This window comes from Tyto alba, unplaced genomic scaffold (genome assembly GCF_018691265.1).
Source record: "Tyto alba isolate M040663 unplaced genomic scaffold, T.alba_DEE_v4.0 Super-Scaffold_14, whole genome shotgun sequence".
In the NCBI taxonomy this organism is placed as follows: Eukaryota; Metazoa; Chordata; class Aves; order Strigiformes; family Tytonidae; genus Tyto; species Tyto alba.
Genome location: NW_024881276.1, coordinates 49950329 through 49970857, shown reverse-complemented (window position 1 = coordinate 49970857; position 20529 = coordinate 49950329). Strand labels below are relative to the sequence as shown.

General features: G+C 43.2%; 1 protein-coding gene and 1 long non-coding RNA gene across 3 annotated transcripts in view; one reads left to right on the top strand and one right to left on the bottom strand.

Annotated features, from left to right (window-relative positions):
- Positions 1 to 328: 328 nt before the first annotated feature.
- LOC116964737 lies at positions 329 to 1604 on the bottom strand. Its single transcript, XR_004408911.2, has 2 exons — positions 1114 to 1604; positions 329 to 1006 (listed from the first exon to the last, which is right to left on the bottom strand). It is a non-coding gene; the product is annotated as an uncharacterized LOC116964737 (long non-coding RNA).
- A 169-nt stretch (positions 1605 to 1773) lies between these two features.
- Positions 1774 to 20529, top strand: part of ALCAM (activated leukocyte cell adhesion molecule) — a 122524-nt gene continuing 103768 nt past the window's right edge. The window contains exon 1 of one of the 2 annotated variants that reach the window (XM_042788750.1): positions 1774 to 2246. In XM_042788750.1, the coding sequence (XP_042644684.1) occupies positions 2126 to 2246 (121 nt within the window). In that variant the 5' untranslated portion in view covers positions 1774 to 2125. The remainder of the gene's footprint in view (positions 2247 to 20529) is intronic. The other variant, XM_042788749.1, reaches the window with a different exon arrangement.

Here is a 20529-nt window from a genome sequence, read left to right as displayed (position 1 = left end):
GCTTCAACAGGTTTGCCCATATCAATAAAGAAGGCAGGATCGGGCCCTTAATTTGTAATGGACCCCAAGTTGTTGCAAAACCAGCACATACTATTAAAAGCACTAGAAGTTAAAAAACAGAAACATAATAGGAATACAACTGTGAACTGAACTAGGTGGTCATCTCAATGCAATTCTATACAACCTCAAGATTTTGAGGGCGTCTCCAGGCTCTACAGCAATAAAAATACTAAATATCCCTACTGAGTACTCTACTGCTTTTAAAAATGCAAGGAAAAAAACCACTGAATGGAAAACATTAATAGGCCTCAACACAAAGACAAAAAGATTATTGATCCTAAAAGTAGTATTTTTTTTTAATCTGCTCAGTAATATGACCATAAAGAGAAATCCGCTGAGAAAGGATGACAGAGCTCTGCTGAGCAGTAAGTTTAAAAGGCAAAATATTTTTTAAAATGATTGCATAACATAGCTTACACAGTAAGAAAATAATAATAATTACAACAACAACAACATGGAAGAACTGAAGGATGTTTTCAAGACAGTGCTTTCAAGATCTAAAAGTGAAAAATCCTTACCCCACTCCACAGAAAACAAGCAGAGTACATGAGGAAAAAAATACACAGTCTGTGTTATGATAAACCTACTCTGTATCATGGTAGGGTTTAAGTGTTCTTAGTTGTTAGTCATCATGAAAATTGTTTTGAGAATAGCAAATACATTTGCAGAACTGACAGGTTAAGTTTGTACTTGATTTCCAGCAGTTTTGGGGAAGTTCCCGTCTAAGAATTCACATCATCACATGGTGAAGTAAGGTAAAGCACTTGACACTTTGGATTTTACTATTAGAAAGTCCCTCTGGAGAGACCACACGATGTGCAATATGTGTATTTTTAGATTTTGGGCATCAGGCGTCCTTCATATGACAGCGTGGGCTACATGTTGATCACACTGTACTGTCAGCCGAGAAACTTGCTGCGCGGCTTCAGGGCGCTCACTTCCCTCTCTGTGAAACAGCACTGCTTACTCAGACCAAAACAGGAGGAGAACCAAGCGCTGCGCAGCCAAGCGCGGCTTCTGCATTACATTACTTTGACGAGGAATTTTTCTGACCTTTAGGGCAGCCGATTTCCAGAGCGCGAGATGATCCCTCCTTTGCTCTTCAGCGCATTACTTCATGCAGCGAAGAGTGTTGCGAGTTCCTTTCCCTTCCCTTTACCCAGTCTTCTGCTAAATTAGTTAAATCAGATGAATCTGATTTTGTTTTTGTTTTGTTTTTTTTTTTCATGTTGACTAGGGAGAGCATAACACAGGACCCACCACGTTTCTAAACACGTAACGGCACTGCTTTTTTTTTTTTTTTTTTTGCTTTTGCTTTTGATTTGAAGTACTGGCACCCTGACCACAGACCCAGTAAAGGAATCCGTGCCCCCCGCAGATGCAAAGGAGGGACGGGCGCAGCGAGAGCCCGCCCAGGCCCCCCCCTCGCCGCAGGCAGCCCCCCCCCCCCCCCCGCCGCAGCCCCTGCTTTTCGGGGCGCCGCCCGTTGCCCAGCGGCGCATCCCCCGGCCAGGCCGGGGGGGGGGGAAGAGTGTCTGTGTGTGTGTGTGTGTGGGGGGGGGGGTCCCCGGCGGCCGCAGCCCGGCGGGGCGCGGCCGGTGCCGCCCGCGGGGCCCCCCCCCGCCCCGCTGCCTGCGCGCCGTGTGGCGGGACGGCGGGGGCGGGGGCACGGGGGGGGCCGGGCCAGCGCTGCCGCTGCCGCCGCCGCCGCCGCCGCCCCCGGCCCCGCCTCTCCCGCCGCAGCTCTCAGTCCTGGAGCGCCGCTCGGCTGCCAGAGGGAAGCCGCCACCTGCTCCGGTGCGGAGTCGCTCCTCGCTGCGCGCCGGGAAGGGAGAGCGGCCGCTCCGCCGCCCGCGCCCGGGAAGTTCCCGCTCCTCCCGCCGCCGGGGGAAAGCCGCCGCCGCCGCCGCTTCCCGGCCCCGGAGGGGGGCAAGAAGTCGCCTCCGCGCTCGGCTGCGAGAGGGAAGACACCCACCCCCCCCACACCCATTCCTCCTCCTCCCCCGCCGCGGGCGCGCCCGCCCCGCTCCGCCGCTGCCTCCCGGTCCCGCCGCGGGCAGGCGGGATGATGGAGCCCCCCGCCGCCGCCGCCGCCGCCGCCTGCGCCTCCTGCCGCCGCCGCCCGCTGCCGCCGCCGCCGCTGCTGCTGCTCTGCCTCCTGCTCGCAGCCCTCTGCCCGCCGACAGGTGAGCGCCCGCCCGCGGGAAGGGGCGACCGTCCCGGCCGCGCGTAACTTGGCGGAGGGCGGGCGGGCAGGCCGGGGCCGCCGGTGGCCGTGCCCGCCCGCCCTTCGCCGGCTCGCCCCGGCACCTACCGTGGGGTCTCTGCGCGGCAGTGCGCCGGAGGGGGGGGGTGCGTGTGTGTGTGTGTGTGTGGTGTCGCTCCCGGCCCTCGGTGCCCTCCGCACCCCGCTTCGCCTCGGCGGGGTGCGGGCGGGCGGGGGGCTGGTCCCCTCTTGCCCCCGGGGAAGGCGGCCGGCGGGGCGGGCTGGTGCCGCCTCTCCTGAGGGAAAGGCAGGAGCTGCCCCAGCGGTGAGGGGCGCAGCGGCGGTGCTCTCGCTTTTCCCCGTGGGGAGCGGCGGCGGGGTTCCCCCCCCCCCCACGGCGGGGGGGGGGGGGGGATGGCGCGTTGTCACCGGGCGCTGCCCCCGCGATAGGGGAGAGCCGCGCGGCGCCCGTTTCGCTTCCCGGTGCTGACGGGCGCGTCTCCGCGGGCAGCCGCCTCCAACTTCGGCGGTTCGGCCGCTTCTCCCCTCCCCGCCCCGCCTGCCGTGCCGCCCGTGGCCGTGCCCGCGGAGCGGGGGGCTGCCCGCCGCTCCCCCCCCGCTGCTCGGGGGCCGGTGGGTGCCCCGGGAGCGCCGTCGGCGGGGTGCCGCGGGAAGCGTGGGGGGGTGTGGGGGGCAGCCCCGCTGCCGGCCTCCCCGGGCGCGGGCAGCGCGGCGTGGGGTGAGGCTGCTCCGGTGGGTCGGGTTCGCGTGGGTAACTTCTCCCCGCGCCCCGCTCCGTGAAAACCCTCTCGGGGCGTTAGGGACGCGGGAAGGCGCGGGGAGTGGTAAATACCCTAATTGTTCTGGGAGTATTTTGGCCATGAGGCGTTTGTAGGCTGTATTTTGTAAATATTGAGCGTGGAAGTGAAGTCTGAGGGAAAAGCTGTGAAGTGAGGAGTTCTGCATTCAGCGCGGAGACCGTCTCATTATTCTTGTAGAAAGAGCGTCAGCCTGTGGTAACATTTTGTATTGCTTAAAGAAATGGCTCTGCCTGTATGTGCCTGCCTTTGCAACAGCGGAGGGTTTGCAGAAGTGTTGGGAGTTGGTGTTTTTTTCATTCCTGGCCTCTGCCTTGTTATTACGTGCTCTCCGGTTAACCATTTACAGGCAGCACCTTCTCATCGAAACGGAAGATAAGAACAGACCTTTTTCACAAGATGTGGTTATGTTTATTTTGTACAAGCTCTAGCTTAAGTAGAAAACGAGCTATAGCAGTAAAGTAAGGCTGCCGGTGCTTTAATTTCAATTAAATAGTCAAAAAGCTCTGAGCAGAACCAAAAGCAGTGTTGGAACCATAAGCAATATGTCAGGCTGTTCTGCTAGGCGTTTGCTTTGGCAAATACAGTGTATAATCACTGCAGGACATAAAAAAATATCAGTCTCAGCGGCAGAGCTTACAAAGAAAACTGGTTTCTGTGATGTAGAGAAAATCTTCAGGAAAGATTGTTCATTTTATGAAATCTTAAAGGCATGGGGAGTATCCAGAGAGATAAGCACCTCAGCTTCTGAGAAGCAAGACTTGGCCCCTGTGGAGAGATTTATCCCAGTAAATATGAAATGATCTTGCTGATTGTGTGACTGTCTGCATTTTCCCATGGAAGGAAACGTGAAACCATAAAATATTTTATCTCAAGGGTTGTGTTGATGGAGGTGTATAAAAAGATGTGACTTGACCACCTATGGACTAAATAGGTTGGAGGTAGAACCATTTGCCTAGTTCTTTCTGCTCTTCATTTCTTCCTTGCCCCCTCAAGGAGAAGCTCAGGCTAACTGTGTAAGCAAATGCATGTGGGGAGAAGCCAGCCCCACCTCACATTAGAAACTTCACTGCAGTACTGAAAATGCCTGAAAATCCCAATATAAGATTTAAGACTCTAGCTCTTTGTTTATTCTGAGGAGTATAAAAGATACTTAAATACAAAAATGTCTATAAAGAGGTCTTGATACTACTGTAGATTTAGCACGGAGAAAGAAATGTGATCTCAGCTATTTTAGGTGATAGATAATTTGCTATCATCTACATCAAATTCTGGATTTATTACTCTATCATGGTGCTTGGCTTTTGGGAGTTCCATTTCAGGTTTGCATATAGAAAGCAATAGATAAGATATTAAAAGCATATTAAAAGTTGATATGCATCAGGTGTAGATATCTCCAGTGATATTGAAGCTGACTGGGGACTCCTATGAGAAATTCTGAGTTTCTTTCTTCACAGAATATACTTCCTACTTAGGAGGATTAAAAAAAAAAAGGGAAGGGGATCCAAGTCTGCATTTGGTACTAGGAGACTAGGTCAGACTAAATGAGAACACCAATTGAAATCTTACAGTTTTCTACAGGAAATAACTATATGTGAAAAGAAGGTCAGCTCTTAATCAGGAGCTCATAATGACCTTTGTAAAGCTTCCCCCTCCCCCTGCTTTCTGGTAAATTACAACTGTGAAACTCAGTCTGTCATAGTATGTTTTATTACTAATGACTTGTTACATATTGCTTTATTGCCTCTGGGTAGTGAGACTGTAATATGTATTCTTTTCATTCACATGACATGAGCTTACTGTGTTCTCATTCCTGACAATGTTTTTTTTTCTTGGTATATCTGGTGTGACATTGATCTAGGGAAACTGGTTTTCTGTATTAAGGTCTGAAGTTTGCATGGGTTTTCTAAAACTGAAGTCAGGAAACATATGCACCGTGTGTATGTGTGTATATATATATTTTTTTTTTATATGCTTTGTGTCTGAGGTCCAGTACACAGGCAGCAAAACCAGACTCAAGTGAGCTATAAGTTGTTAAATTGTTTGCTTTAGGGAGTGTTTGATATATTTAAAAATCTTTTTTTTTTTTTTTTTCCTTTCCTTTTGGTGTGAATATGCTAGAAAAGTATCTCAGCATAAATTATTTTTCTTCTTGTCCTCTCCCTTTCTGTGTTGGGTTTCTAGCGCTTCTCATAAAGCAGAGGGCAACGACAGAAATCATCCTGGTCTGTAAATCTCTTAAATTTCAGCCCATTGATTTTTACTGGAGAAAATATATGTTGTTATGTTCATGAAATAAATATCTCTGTCATAGGTCATATTTAATTCCAAGATATCTTATTTCTACTTTCCAGCCTGTGTAAGAGTAATACCTTTCCTTGCAGGACCATCCATTCTGCTTCCTGAAAACAACCTAGGATGCTAATGTGTAATCCGAGGGTAAATAGTTTCAACTGTCTTTGTAGTAAAAGTCAAGCCATTTGTTGGTTTAATTACAGCAGAAAGTTTTGGGGAACAGAATCTCTAAATATTTATGTAAGGTGACACGTGAAGGGGAAAATAAAGAAGATAGCATTAAAAGTTTTACATAATGCAAATTACATCTGTGTGATCAGGATAAACCTGTCTTCTCTTTTTGTCTTACAGATATCCTAATTCTGTAGCATGACTTGTAGTCTTAAATTATAAGAATTCTCACTGCAGATTTCCGTGATGTCATATCTGATTACATATGGTGCAGAAAGATCTCATACAAAGTCAAGCATTACTGTTGTGGCAATGATTTTAATGTGTTAGCCAGTCATACCACATCACACCACCATGGGCTCTTCTTAGGTTCCTACCACAGGGACTTTCTGGAGAGTATTTTTTGTTGAAGTGGTTTTGGATGGGTTGAGTGAAAAGAAAGCAGATTGCTGAGTAGGAAATGGTTAAGGAGGAGCCAGGCCTACCTGTACATGCTTTGAGCCTATTAACACTTGAGAGACTGAACGTGCTAACTTTGTAGGAGCTATAATTTGTTAATTGGATATCCTAAGAGTAGATGATCAATATTCAGTTTCCCATTTTTGTGACCTGTGCTACGTGACCATCAGCAGGATGGTCACAGATAAACTGGCCCAAGGTCTAGTCTGCAGGGCTTGTTCCACTGATGTTTCATACATGGAAGGTGGTGGTTTTCTAATACTACCATGTTGATTGTGGGAACTCTTTTTTTTTTTGCATCACTAATCGTATGGTTTTTTAGTATGGTCTTATTTAGTTCTTTTTTTGTATGCCTAGTTTAGACTTTACATACTGTTTTTTGAGAGATACTACCATATCTGAAACATAATCTTCAGGCTGGCTGTTCAGTGGTCCTCAAGGTTCCTCCAGGTTGGCTAGCGTATAGCTTTTTTCCTCTGGTAATACAATCATTTTTATTAGAAAATGCACGTAAACTGCAAGGCCACACTTGCAAGAGAACTGAGGACCTGTTGTAATGTGCTGATTTCTCTCGAGTTCTCTGCTTTCAAGAAAAATAGTTACACTTCCATGCACTGATGCTCAAACGAGAGACTCTTCAAGAATGGTAAATGCTGTAGGGTGATAATTAGAATTGACTTGAGCAGAACATGATTTTTCCAGGAAAAACTGAATATTAACAACTCCCCTTGATTTGAAATTGTTGAGCGTTATCTCCCCTGAAGACAAGGCTTTGACCTATACGTTCTTTATTTTGGTATCTTTTCTTTAATAAGAGCAGGATGAATATTAAAGGAGGCTGTACATTCCTGTCTTTAATATGCTTGAAAATTAATCTCATCTTTTAGAGAGGAGATTGCAGTACAACAAGTATGCTGACAGTCCACTACTGGCAGCGATTGGATCAAGTTTCTTCCTTTCTTTTTTGGTTCTCTTTTGTTTTTCTTCTTCCTCAATGTGTTTTACTGAGAATGGCTTGAATCACTGTCAGTCCTACATCAGTAGATGTTAATCTACTCCTCTGAAGTGAAGGTTCTTAAACTAGGCAGATATTCCTCAAAAGATTAAATTGCTTTTCTTACCGTGCATATAGGTCTCCAGAAAGGCAAATAAATATTTACTTATTAAAACAACTGCTGCTTCTACTGGACTGGTATTTATGTTGTTGATAAGAAATATGCCTCTTCTGGGAGTTAAAAAAAGGGAGACAGTGATAAAACAGTGGAGAGTGAGAGAGAACGCCTGCAGCTTTAGGGTATGATTTTTAGAGGTTATCAGGGGTTAGTTAGAACAGTTCTATAAAGTTTGGTTAGAAAGCATTTGAAGTGCTTTCAATAGCAATTGAAATATTAATCTGTTCCCTTGATAACAAGCAAAAGGTACGTTCGGTGATTTAATGAGTGTTTCAGTGGTCTATATATCCATATCATCTGTTTTCAGTTAAGTTGAACTGTGTATAGTTAACACCTTATTGTGAAGAAAAACTTCAAATGCTTGAACTGTATTCATGCGTTGCATTTTGTGCTGTGGTAGCCCCATCTTTCGCACCTCCCGGCATCATTAAACACAGGTGTTGGTCAGGGCAACTTTGCTGTTGAGGGAAAGCGCTCAAACAGCAGTCAAATTCTAACCATCTTCTCAGGTCTCATGGACAGCAGAAGTCCCCAGGGCTGAAGCCCTGGCAGGTTGGTGTCAGAATCTCTGAGTGGTGGCTGGCCCCTTCCCTCAGCTAGCACTCTCTATGCAGTATACCTGATGGGTGCTTCCCAGCTGTCTGGGCTGAACAGTTTTGGTTTTCTAACAGAACACTGATTCTGACCATAGTTGGCATCTTTTAAACTTGAAGACATATTGGCAGCTAATTCAATAGAGGGAGCTCCGCTACCTTACTGTTAGAAGCAGCGTATCTCTGCTCTTCCCAGACCTCTGATTTCAGCTTGAAAGTTACGTTAAAAGTCTTTGTTTCTTTGCAGTGTTCCATGGTGTCAGGCTTTGTTTCTGAAAGCATCTTACTTTCATCACAGGCTTCCTGTTGCATGAAGGAGAAGGAAGGGCAAATCTGAACCACATAATAGACAAACCCAAAAAGACAACTCAATTAGAGATACTTCTCTCCAGCAGCTAGGCATTGTGTGTATTTTAAACGGATACATTGCAGAATCAGGTTTTTAAATGACCTTTCCTTGTCTGAGGTAGGGGGGAGCTCAATGGAGAAACTTAAAAAGAATTAGAATAAAAAGAGGGTACTTTCCAGGGATGAAATGAGCCAAGAGAGGTGTTGCATGAAATAGGGTACAAACAGGATAAGGGAATGATTGCACGAGATAAACTGTTGTGGCAAGAGAATGGTAGAATGATTCCAGTAAGATGGATTAAGTAGGACCTTTATTTAACAGAAGCGATTCTTTCAGTAAATTCTTCTAGGATCATAAAGGAAAATTGAAATATGTATGCCGTTCTGTAAACGGAGTCTGGATTCTGGGCTATTGTAAAAGAAAGCCAGCTTAGGTATGTGCTGGTATGCTTTTAACCCATTCCATGTCTCTAATACAGAAACAGGAGCATAGAGAAAGCTGATAACTGTTCTGCAGGCCTAGGATTTTATATTTTTCGTGGATTTTTTAAAAAACGTTATTTCTTATCAGACTATTTTGACGCTAATTATGAAACCCCATTAAGGACTAGCCCCTTCTAAAAAAAAAAAAAACCACATAAATTCTTAAAATCAAGTTGCCTTTATGTAAACTTCTAATGAACTCGGCATTATTCTTCAATCAGATAAGTCTTGTACAAATGCCATTTATACTGTAACTTACTGCAGAAGTTGCATATTTTTTTCCTAATTTTTCAATTTAACTAGAGAAAATAACCATAAATACTGGATAACAAAATAGATGTAGCTTGTATACAGCTAGATTTACATGTGATGTTTTATACAACTGATTGACATATTTCAGGTGTTTTTTTTGTTTTGTTTTGTTTTTTTTTTTTTCCTTTATGTGAGTTTCTGGGGTTTTCTTTAGAAAGTAGAACAGCTTATTTTTCAAGAACTCACTGCTGAGATGACTGAGTTTATCATGCTGGCCAGGAAGAATTGCTAAGGGTCATATTTTAGAATGACAAGAGAGGGTTGATGCAGTTTATCAGTGGAGTGAAATGGTGAATGTTCATGTAAGGCTCTGTAACTCAGTAGCTTACAGAGAGTGGTTTGAAGTGGGCTTAAAAATGGACAGTTGAAGGCAAGCATGAGGTTTTAATGTTATTTGTAAAATGCATTTTTTTAATTGCAGTTTCTGAATTATCTGTAGTAATAGTCTAAGTATTACTCCATTTTGGCATAGGATTTTTTATTATGAAATGTAGAAACCAACATGCATCTAGTGAAGTGTGTATTGTGACTCATCCAGATAGTCACGTTTGTTAGTTTATTCTAGTTGTTTTGGAGAGCAGAGATTATCTTAATGGCCTTTACCTATAAAGCCTTACATGGAACAGAAAAGGAAGGATGAAGAATGGAATATTTAGGCAGGATTTGGGGAACTTCAGTGTAGCTGTGTAACTTCAGAAGAGAGAAGGATTCTGAATCAATTCCTTCATTCTTGATACTGCACATCAAATTGTATAACAAGTGCTTGCATATAGAAAAGATGATAGGGTAAGTATTACCTTAAAATTCACTCATTAACACAGCATTATGGGATTTGCGTTCTCAAATTGGGGAACTTGAAAGTTTCTGACACCGCCAACAAAGCAGTGTGCTGACAACTGGTGACGTAAATCAAGAAAACATTTGCATATTACACTTGACAGCTTGAAAGGTTAGAAAGGGGATAATTTTTCCAACTTAAATTCATGATGGAGATTTTTGTCAGGTTTGTTTAACATTACTCCTCAGTTCTCAAACTACTGTACAACTTACCACTAATCCTGAGCCCTAACTACACATAGAAGCAATAAGGAAGTCAGTGTTACGAATGTCCCACCAGCTTTCAGTTTAGTTGAGTGAATTGTATTTCTTACTGTTGTGTTTCTGCACAGACAAGAACTCTTAGTAATGCAGAGCTTGCTGTGCAGACAGTTCCAAGATTTGAAACAGTCACCAATGTAAAGTACATAATGACAGTGACTTCACGTTGCATAAGTTTGTTTTTCATCTTTGTTGCCAATATAAGTGTGGGATTTTTGTGTGAAATATTTAAAACTTCGAGAACATGTTTTGCTTTAGTAGTTTAGGTTTTGACATGGCTTCTGTAACAGGGCTTTGCCTTTTGGAGGGGTAACTGCTCCACGGTTCAGTTTGACCTTGTTCATCACACTACTGTTGGATGAGGTTCTGTTTTAGCTTTGAAGTTTAAGTCCTTAGCATAACCTTTACCCTAAAGGCTTAACCCCAGTTAATGTGTGGTGCCCCACTGCAGCAAATTCCAAAGTGTCTACGTGAATCTCTGATGTCGGAGTGAGGCTTCTGAAAGTTCACCTGCAGATTTGGTAGAGGTCAGGTTCTTGTATTTCATCCAGACTCAGTTGTGTCTGCGGGTCATTTCTTGTCACTGCTTATCACTTTCTTAAGTACTGTACAGTGTTAAATCCAGAACTCCTGCAAAGCTTATGGGAGTGGTAGGGGGAGGAGTCTAAAGCTTTTCAGGCTCTGGAAAATAAGTGGCATGTTGCAGAGGAGATAACCGTGGATGTAGAAGAAGCATGTTAGTCATTTTTTCATTTAGATTCACAGAATTTATTTGGCATCTTCTATGCATCTTACATAGTGTATACCTGCTTTGTTAGAAAGTGAGTTCTTTCCTTATCTCAAAACAGCCATAAGGCCTTGGTGTCTGCAGCCACAAGGAGGCTGCTGTGGGACCAAGGAGGGCAAACTTTCTGGCCTATGTATCAAAATGTTGGTATATCAGAGGGCCGTAAGAGATGCATAACATCTGCCTGAAAGCCAAAGAGATAAGGGCGGGGGGAGTGAGAGTTGTGTTTTTTCAGAGGTCTTGTGGAAGTGGGGATGTAGCTGGGTGTTGGGGCATGCTGGCAGCGTTAGGCTCAGCAGAGCCTGCTGTCTGTCCTCATCCCACAGACAGGGATGTGCAGCGTGGCTTGGCCAGGGCAGCTTTGCAGTTACTCTTAGACAGCATGCAGCTCGAGACAGAAGTCAGAAACTTTCTGTAATGGTGGTCACCTGTAGTGTCCGTGGTGGTGCTGCCTTTCCACTGCGTAACAGGGGGAGGGAAGGGTCTGTGTTCCTTCCAAACATGAGAAATCCTCTCCTTTTGCTGGGGTCATGCTTATGCTGTGAACTGCTGCAGAGATGTATCTGTTTACTTTAGGGCATCACATTTTTTCGCTTGCTCTGAATGGTGTGCAAAGCATTCTGTGGGTCACTTCTTTAATCATTATGTCTGTCTGCAATTACAGCAGTGATAAGGAAGGATGGGCTTCAGCATACTTTGTATGCTTGTGATCTTTGGTTCTCTTTCCATTACATCCGTGGCACAGGGCATGGAGGAATGAATAACGCAGTGTGTTTCTTTAATGAATGCTGAATGGGTGAGTGTGAGCTGCCAGAAGCTTTATCCAGAAAGAAGCAGAGTGTTGTGAGGGATGATATCTGCACCCGGAGGAGAAGAGGCAGGTGAATCATTTTTAGCTGGAATTCACAGTCCAGTTTTATTAGATGTGGGAGTAGTTCTGAAGACTGAAGTTGATGGTTCAGCCCAAAACCTTGTTAATTTTTCTGGCAGAAGTAGTGCTTTTAAACTGTTTCTTGGTGTGAATTATTATTACGGTTTTATATATGGTTGCTCCCAAGGGTCATGAATAAGCTTCACGTTTGGAAGTTTTGCATAAGTATATATAAAAACCTAGCCATCTTGGTATGGTGGGCTGCCCTGTCTTAGTTGTGGGTTCTAATTCACAAAAGCCTGATAAATAGCTTGCTTTTTCTTGCTTTTCATCTGGTTGCTAGTCTTTCTTTGAGGTGTCATCATCTCTAAACAGCAATAATTGTTCTCAGAAGCTTTTCATGTAATTGTGAAAGAGCAGAGCACTGAGCTTAGTGGGGACCATGATTCCTTGTGAGAAGGCTCTCTTCGTGAAACAATAAATTTTTGTTACTTTTTTGGACATACTGTATGGCACAGACTTTTTTCATAACCACAGAAACAGGTTGGTGGCTCATCATCTGCAAGTTCTGTGGCAGTGTGGTAAACTCTACATAAAACTTGAGGGACCCTGTTAACTGGAAATGGTAATAGAAGTTTTAAGGGGAGTATTGCAGTGAAAAATCTTTTTATTGCTGAAAGTTTTCATAAAGTCTAGATGGGGTTTCTTGGTGGGGTATTTGGTGGGTTTTGTTGGTTTGGGTTTTTTTTTCTTTCTTTAAAGGTAGACCATTACTCTAGGAAGGAAGAGAAGGATAGGTACTAGAAAAAAAAAATTGTCCATGCTTGCATTAATTCCAGGTGTGAGGTTAAAATCTAAATCTTCCATCTGCTAATAAAATGCTTGGCTTAGCAGTTTCCCATTATCTTCCTCAATGGCAACTTTTAAGGAAAAAAAAAAAAAAAACCACAAAGTTTCTTTGATTCCATCTGCTCAGGGAAGACTGGGGACTGGATGTGGGTTGAGGATCGGGTTTTGTTTTTTTTTTTTAATATCATGTAATGAAAGAGGAAAGTGATCAGTGGTCTCTGGAGTAAGTGGCAATGGATGGCAAGCTTTTCAAACAGTGGTGTTTAGAGACAGAAGCAAAGTGTTGTGAATTGGCACTGAAAGTGGCTTGGGAGAGCCCCTTTGCCCTTGGACATGTCAGCACTCCTGGGCTGTTAAGCCAGGGTGGGAGTACCAAAGCACGCATTTCATTAAGAGGATTTGAAAGGTCTAACCTAAACTCTGGTACTCCAGTGGTGAAAAAATGATTTTATTTTGTTTCTTGTGGCATCGTGGCATTTGCTTGAGCTACACTTCAACATAGTGAACACTTTGCGGCCTCTGGCTGCTTGGTAATACTGGAGTTGCAGCTGCAAGACTAGAAAATTTTATATGGGCTGCTTCTGCAATGGATGCACATCCTTGGTAATTGCTATTGCCAACATGCTGTTTGTGAGTCCGCAGTGCTTAACCTTGTGCAAATTATATTTGCAGATGTACTAGACGGATTGTATGTTAAAGAGTTTCCCCTGTGTCGGCATAGCCAAACTTTGCCCTGCAAGGCTCAGAGGGTGGGAATTACTGTGTGATCTGAGCCTGAACAGCACCTGTCCAGGTCAGAAAGCTTAGGGAGGTCCAACTCCCGCCAGGACTTGGAGCAGGAGCAGTGATTCCTCTGAGAAAGTATTTCTTCCCTCTGTTGCAGGAAAGGGCTAGGCTGTTCCGTGACTCTCAAGGCAGCCTGGCAGTGTCAGCCGGCACCAGCAGCTACTGCTGCAGCTGAAGAGCATCAACGGCTGCATGATTTAGCCCTGGGACTTAAGCCCTTGTGTGGGCTTTAACTATGCCTTCTAGGTGCTGTATTCTGCGTATTGCCAGCTGTGATCTCTTCTACTGATGACACATGTGAGTGGAAGTTTAAAATTTTGTGAAGTGAGTCGGCATGCAGATTCACGCTGGAAAAGTTGCTGCTTTTCAGCCATTTTATTTGGAGGCAAGTCTGAACTTGTCTTTCCAAGATCACAGAAAAGGGAAAAAGATACAAAAATGGAACACTGAAATTCTTACCCACTGATTTTTATTCTTTTAGCATCTGATGTTTAAGAAAAAAAAAAGAAGGTCAAAGATCTTTGATTTAAAGAAAACAGCATAGTAGAGGCATTTTTGATTTGTGAAGTGCACTTGAATATCAAAAGATGTTTGGGAATATTTCAGGCTGAGAAAATATTTTTTGCTAGCCTATTGTTTGCCAAACTTCATTGTGTCATTGACTAGTATGTTCTCTGATATGTAGGTTTTGGAGAGCAAAGGCTTTAGAGGGGAGAACAATTAAGGAAAGCTAGAGTATTTAGGATTGTAAGAGCAGCATTCTGAATCTTTGACAGGGCGTATTAATGTGAAAAGCAAGATGGATTGGTTTAATGCTTAAAAGTTCAGTTTTCTCTCAGTGCTCTGTAAGCAAATATTTTTGACTGGATCACATATGAACTAGCTGAAAGAGAAGTTTGCTGTCAGTAACTGATGATCGAGCCGAAGACACAGATCAGCATCTCTGCAGGGAGTGGTATACACAAATAAAAGGCAAATAGCCTACTTCGTGTGTTAAAGCAGGTATACCCATAAGACCTGTGAAAAGAAATAATATGGATAAACCATGGAAAAGGGTCTTCAACCGAGAGTGGGAAGGCTGAAATCTCATTTGGGAAGGCCTGTAGAAAGGCGCTGCCTGGGCCGGAGGGAGTAGCCATTTTGATGGCCGGGAGGAGCTGTAGCTTACATGTTTCAGTGAGAGACCTGCACATCTTGTGGGTGTGAGTTTTTGGAGAACAGCTGAACCTGAGGGGAAGCCAGCTTTGAGATCCGGCTCGTCACATCCAGGGCCGCTGAAGAGGTGGGTGTGCAGGAGGAAGGAATCCGAGGGCCCAGAGCCAGTGTGCTGCCTCTTTCCCCTGTGTGGCCGGCAGGCCTGTGGAGGCAGAAATCTGGCTGGAGGAGGCAAGTCATCCGCACAGAAAAGGCAGCTGGATTTTTTGCTTGCAAGTAAAATGAGTTGTGGAGGAAGAGAAGGAAGCTTTCTGGAAAATGGCAGGCTTAACGAGAACCCTTTGATAAGAGTATTTTGAGGGAGAGGAGCACAAGCAGGTAGAGAAGGCACTAGAGAGAGGGGGAAAACCCTATTTGAAGATACACAGTGCCTGCTTTTCCTTGTCTGTACCTCCACGGTCTCTCCTGGGTTTTGCAGTTATTCTGTTCTCCTCCCTTTCCTTTCACCTGCTGTAATTAGCAGGCTGTCCCCCTTGGTTGAGACAGTGTACTGCCACACCACTGTACTTGGCTCTTTATGTTCCCCTCTTGTCAGCCATACAATTCAGTGTTATTTCGTGCCTCAAAGATACCTGCTTCCCCACAGGGATTTCTCAGAGCTGAAGTGCTCCTACCCTGGGTTTACGTGGCCTTTGCTTGTAGGGCAACTGCCTGTACTAACACAGCCTTTCTGGACGACTTCCACTCTCCATTCTTGGGTTGGTACAGACAAACTGAAAAGCTGTTAAGCTGTTCATGCTAACAGTTTTGGGGTTTTTTTTGGTTTTGTTTTTTTTTTTTTTTTTGGTAGGGGGGAACCCTGAATGTTTTATTCCAGTCATCTTAAGAGGCTTGGTGTATGAGGTAATGTGTCAAGGAAAGGGTGTCATATGCGGAGCGCAATTGCTGCATGACCTTCATGACTGCCTCCATCCTGTTAAGCCATCAAATGTTCTCTGGGGTAGCATGTACCTTACACTGTTGTCGTTCAAGGTGGTCAAGAAACTCTCATCTCTAGAGCAAAGCAGTCCATATTCTTACATCAAGTTTTTACCAATTCCGATGAAATGTAACATTAGTTGTTTAATATGAACACTGTAACAAATATAGCTGTATGACCCACTGCTGCTGAAACTGCAACTATCAACCATTTTTCTAGTTTGAGCCTTTTCAGGCTGCATCTAGGACTGAGGTAGGGAGCATCAGACTCTGGTAGTTGACAGACACTGTAAACCTACAACAGCAATTGTGCGAAGTCAGAAAACCCAGAAACTGAGCCAGGGCAAGAGTTCTGGGCCGTGATCCAGCCTGTGTTTGAATATCCAGTTTTGAAATTATTGAAGTATTTAAATATATTCTTTAGGACCTGATTTTTAGGCTAGATGTAGCAGGATCCTTACAGAGGGGGCCCAGGAGGACATGGTAAGCCGTAAGTGATGGCGTAGAGACTGTTAGAATGCTCGATACTGTCTGCAAGTCACAGCATCTTTCTGCTCCTTGCAGAAGATGTCTGGCTAGCACGGCTTGCAAAGAAAAGGTTTAGGTAGGGGTTTGATCTTATACAGTCTTCCTGAGTATGATACAAGTTCACCTCTTCGACTGACTTTTAAGCCTCCGTTTTTAAATTGCGTGCACATGATTTTTCCATATATTCAGTATAATATATGAGAAAGGATGGGTTTTTTTTGTGACTGTCAGCAGGGAATGTGCAGCTTACTAAGCTTTCTTGAGTATAATTTTAAATGGAGAAAATGCTTCTATATAAACTGAGATTATCTCATCACAATATTTTTATGATTGTTAATTAAAATGTGAGGAAATCCTTTAAAGCAGATTTACAGTTTTGAGACTTTTATGAGACTTAACATGAGAGATCTATTTTTATAGTTACGCTTTCTTATTAGTTTTGAGATTAGAACATGTTTAAATGCATGGCTATCAAATCCTGTGATGATTACTTGTTTATTTTGCAGTGTAGACTAATTCAGATGTAGTCCCATTCATGTGTTGTGTTCCACTTTTCAACAAGATATTGTAGTGCTTTATTGTTATTGCTATTTAAAATAAATAATTATAATTTGAGCTTATCTGTAAAATGTAGGTGAAAGAAGGATCACCACGACTAGCTACAAGAGACTTAAACCATTAAAAAATTGTCTTGACATAAGTGGAAATGTGTAAAATCTTGGCTCACAGTGCATAAAATTGTGATAGGCAGCAAGACCTATAAAAAGTTTACTGGGAGAAAGTGGGAGTTATTAAACACCAGTGTGTGCCCTGTTCTCTTTGCAGCAGACAGGCACGTCAGTGGAAGATTGATTTTTAGGCATGGTGCTTTCTGCTTGAACTTGTGCATAAGCTAAATAAAGAATTGGGAGTGAAGACCTGAACGGGGTTAAACATTTTTTTTTTCCTTGCTCTAACTGTACCTATAATAGCATGACAATGTGAATCTTTTAATCACAGACTCATCTGTCATCTCAAACACCTCAGTGTTGTTTGATTGCAGAATTTCCCAGTCTAGGAATAATTAAGGCATGGAGAAGAGTGATCAGTTGTAAATTGCAAAGGAAGTCTGAGTCCATCAGAAGTGAACGTGATGAGGATTCAGAGTTCTTTGCCTTGACCTATTTGTGTGAGTGACCATGTGGAGAGCCTTGTGCTCTAAGCCAGCAGGAGATGATGTAAAGGAGGGAAGGATGCTCTTCTTTTTTCCCTGTTGGACATTAAACACAAACTTTGTTTTTTGGTGGAGATCTAGAGAAGAAACATCAAATAAAGTATCAGGTGGAATGATCAGGGCTAATTATCTTACAAACTTTAAAGGAAGTATTTTTAGAGGGTCACATTGCTGAAGAATATAATGTATGTTTCCCTGATGCTTCTATACTAGCCTAGGCACTAGCATGGATGTGCTTACATGAGCAGACTGCACTGTCAAAGCAAATCAAGGGAGAGGAAGAAGGAGGGAGAATTGTTTGTTATGCTGGCAAGAATATACATGCTGATGTGAGCTGTATTTATATTAGCAGACTATTCTGATACAGTTAATTAATCAGAATTTGTCTACCAAACTGTGCCTCAGAGTCCTTTTGCAGGTGTTGAAGGAGAAAACAGAGGATGGGTGAAATCTCACTGTTGCTGATGTTTAATAGAGGAAATGTGTTAAAGGAGTTACAGCTTTTTATTTTTCCATAAGCACATGGAGAAAAAAGGAGAACAGAAGTTGAAAGAAGAAAGGAGAAGGGAAGGCAGAGAACTTGAGAGTAAGTGTAAGAAATAAAGTCGAGTGTTTTTTGTATGTCTTCTGAAAGCCATTGAAAAGTGATGGGGAGATGGACATCTGTCTGTATCTTCAGAGCTGTGGAAGTAGCATGCCCATTCCCTTTGGGTCCTGCCAGAGCTCTGGGTGCTCTGTCCAGTCTCAGTGCCAGGAGAAACACAGGATTATGAGATTTTCCAGATTTCTGTGACACAGATCTGCTTGGGAGACTTGTGAGACAATGACTAATGATTGCTCCTGACTCCTAGATTGCCTCTCAGGAAAGTAGTAACTTCTGATAACCTTGCATTTCATTTTGTCTTGGGTCATTTACCTAGTAATAACACCAAATACACTGAAGTACTCAATATAATTTTTTGTGGCCATTCTAGTTCAGTCTTCATTCATAGAGGGAAAGTAGGCAGCCTAACAGATGAAATGTTAGATAAAATATCAATGTTTCACAGACAGGCTTTCATATCAGCGCAACTGGATGCATACTGAAAGCAAGAATCAATTATATAGCTGCTGCTTATCAGAAGTTAGCAAATGGTAAATGCGGTTTCATTTTTATAATCAATTACCTAGCCCTGGAACTTGTTAGCAAAGGTTAGAAGCTGTAATAATTTTCAGTAAATGCCTACACATTATCTCAGTGTATTTCTACACGCTGCATTATAGGGAGATGAGGGAGAAATGTTTCTCTTCCCTGAAGTCTTTTAAACTGGCTTGTGAAAGATGAGGATCAAGCCCTTCAATTTCTAAGCACAATTTGCATTCATCCCATGACAAAGATGATGGCGTATACTTTCTCTTTAGTCACTTTTTTTTTTTCACTTGTAAGCATAGACTGCTTTCAGCTTTGTGAGTTTTCATCCCTGCATGGTTAGTTCATCCACATCATCGATCAGAATTTACAGATAAGGGGGACAGTAACAAAGGATAACTTTATTTCCTTTTTTTATTTCTATTTTACTCTGACTTTCTCAACAAGGATCCAAAATTCTTTGAGTGTAGAAGTTTTGATGCTGGTGGCAGGCTATGAATGCGCTGTGCCAGAAAATTGCCAGTCTTCCAAGTTCTACTTGCCCATTCAAGCCAGTGTTTGCTGTTCATACACAAGCTTTCATGTTCCTATTCTTGATGTACCTTCTTATCAAACACTTTATTTTTGTGCAGATGTTCTAGCACTGTTTTTGCTTAATGACTCTTCTATGACTATTTTCTGGAGGCTTCTGCAGGCTTTGTTTCTGTTGCTTTTCTTCTGGATGGCAGCATGTCATGTCAGAGTTGCACACCTCTGCATAGCTTCTTTTGCTGAAGTATTTAAAAAAAAAAAATCTTGTGTACAGTGTAATCCTCAGTTTCTTGAAGTTCCTAATATCTGAAACTGCAGCTATGAGAAATGGTTGGATCAAGTTGCTCTGCTAGCCAGACCACAAGGTCAGGCATTATTTACCAGTAGGATATTTAATTTGTTTGTATTTCTCAGTTATTTTGCTTAGGGTAAAATTAATTTTTGTTGAAATTGGTGGTCTTGTACCTCTTTTTTTATGTTAATTTTTATCTCTCCATGAGCACTGTAAAGTCTGCTGAAACTGCTTACTGTATCTGAGTGTTTGCTCATTCTAAATTTTATTTGAAGTAAGAAAAAAATCTTCTGGCTCTATGTTAATTCTATAGTTATTTACCACAATTATTTGTTATTTCTTTTCAGGCTAGCTTTTATAGACCAGTTAGTTTCTGAATCTCTGTATTTTGGCCTCCTGTTTTTCAAAGAACATTTCCTTGGCAGTAGTCAGGCTCTTGATAGCTGCATTTTCTGTCTCAGTATGATATTTTTTTTTTTTTTTAACTGACTTAAAATGGCCTGACTGCTCCTCTGTTTTTAAGTGATGGATAACATTTATTTGAATCTCTATGGCAAGGATTGGTTGTTCTAAGCCTACAGAATTTTCTTGGTTTTTGCTTCTCAAGTCCTCACTGGGAAACTTGACTGCTAGCTGCAGATTGCAGCAGCAGTGAAAATGAAAGCATTTTCTAGGTACACTTGATATCTTTTTTTACCCAGAAATCTTTATTTAATGTGAAGCAATGCTAAGAATAGCAACCTCTGCTAGCCTGACTGGCTCAATTCTCATTCCGGTTTCAATATCTATATTTAGTGGGGCTGTTTGTTCTCCAGGATCATGCGAGTCTTAGTAAGTTGCCCCAACTTTCTGCACAAATTATGGCAAGGAATCCAAATCACATGGATGGTCTAACATACTCTTTGGTGAGCAGGGAGTTACGAGGTAGGGCAGGTTTCTTCTGGCTGTGGTTTTCTGGGGTGCTAAGTGCTGCCTGCGGCTGTGCAGGGATCCTTGAATGAACACAGCACCGGTGTGGTAAGATGGTAGCTGTATGAGTATAAGGCTGTGCTAAGAGTTGATCTATGGAGGTGCTGCAGAGCTGCATTTGTCAATGAGGTGATTTTCCTTCTAGCTTTGTTGCTGCCTTGTTAAACGTCAGCTCAGAGGTGCCGAAGCTATACAGAAGTGGTTGGAGACTTACATGACTTGCTCAATGTCCTGTGTGGACAAGAGGAGAACGTAAGAGTCAGTTCTGCCCTCTGTAGAGACGAGAGGAGGCTTTTGGATTTTACTGCAGTTGTGAATCATCACCAGCTCTTTGTTGTCCTGGCCAGGTGGGGCTCTCCCACTGTTGCACCTGAAGCGGTGCTGCTACAGGGGTGCCTGGAGGAGCAGTAACTGGCTGGCTTGCTT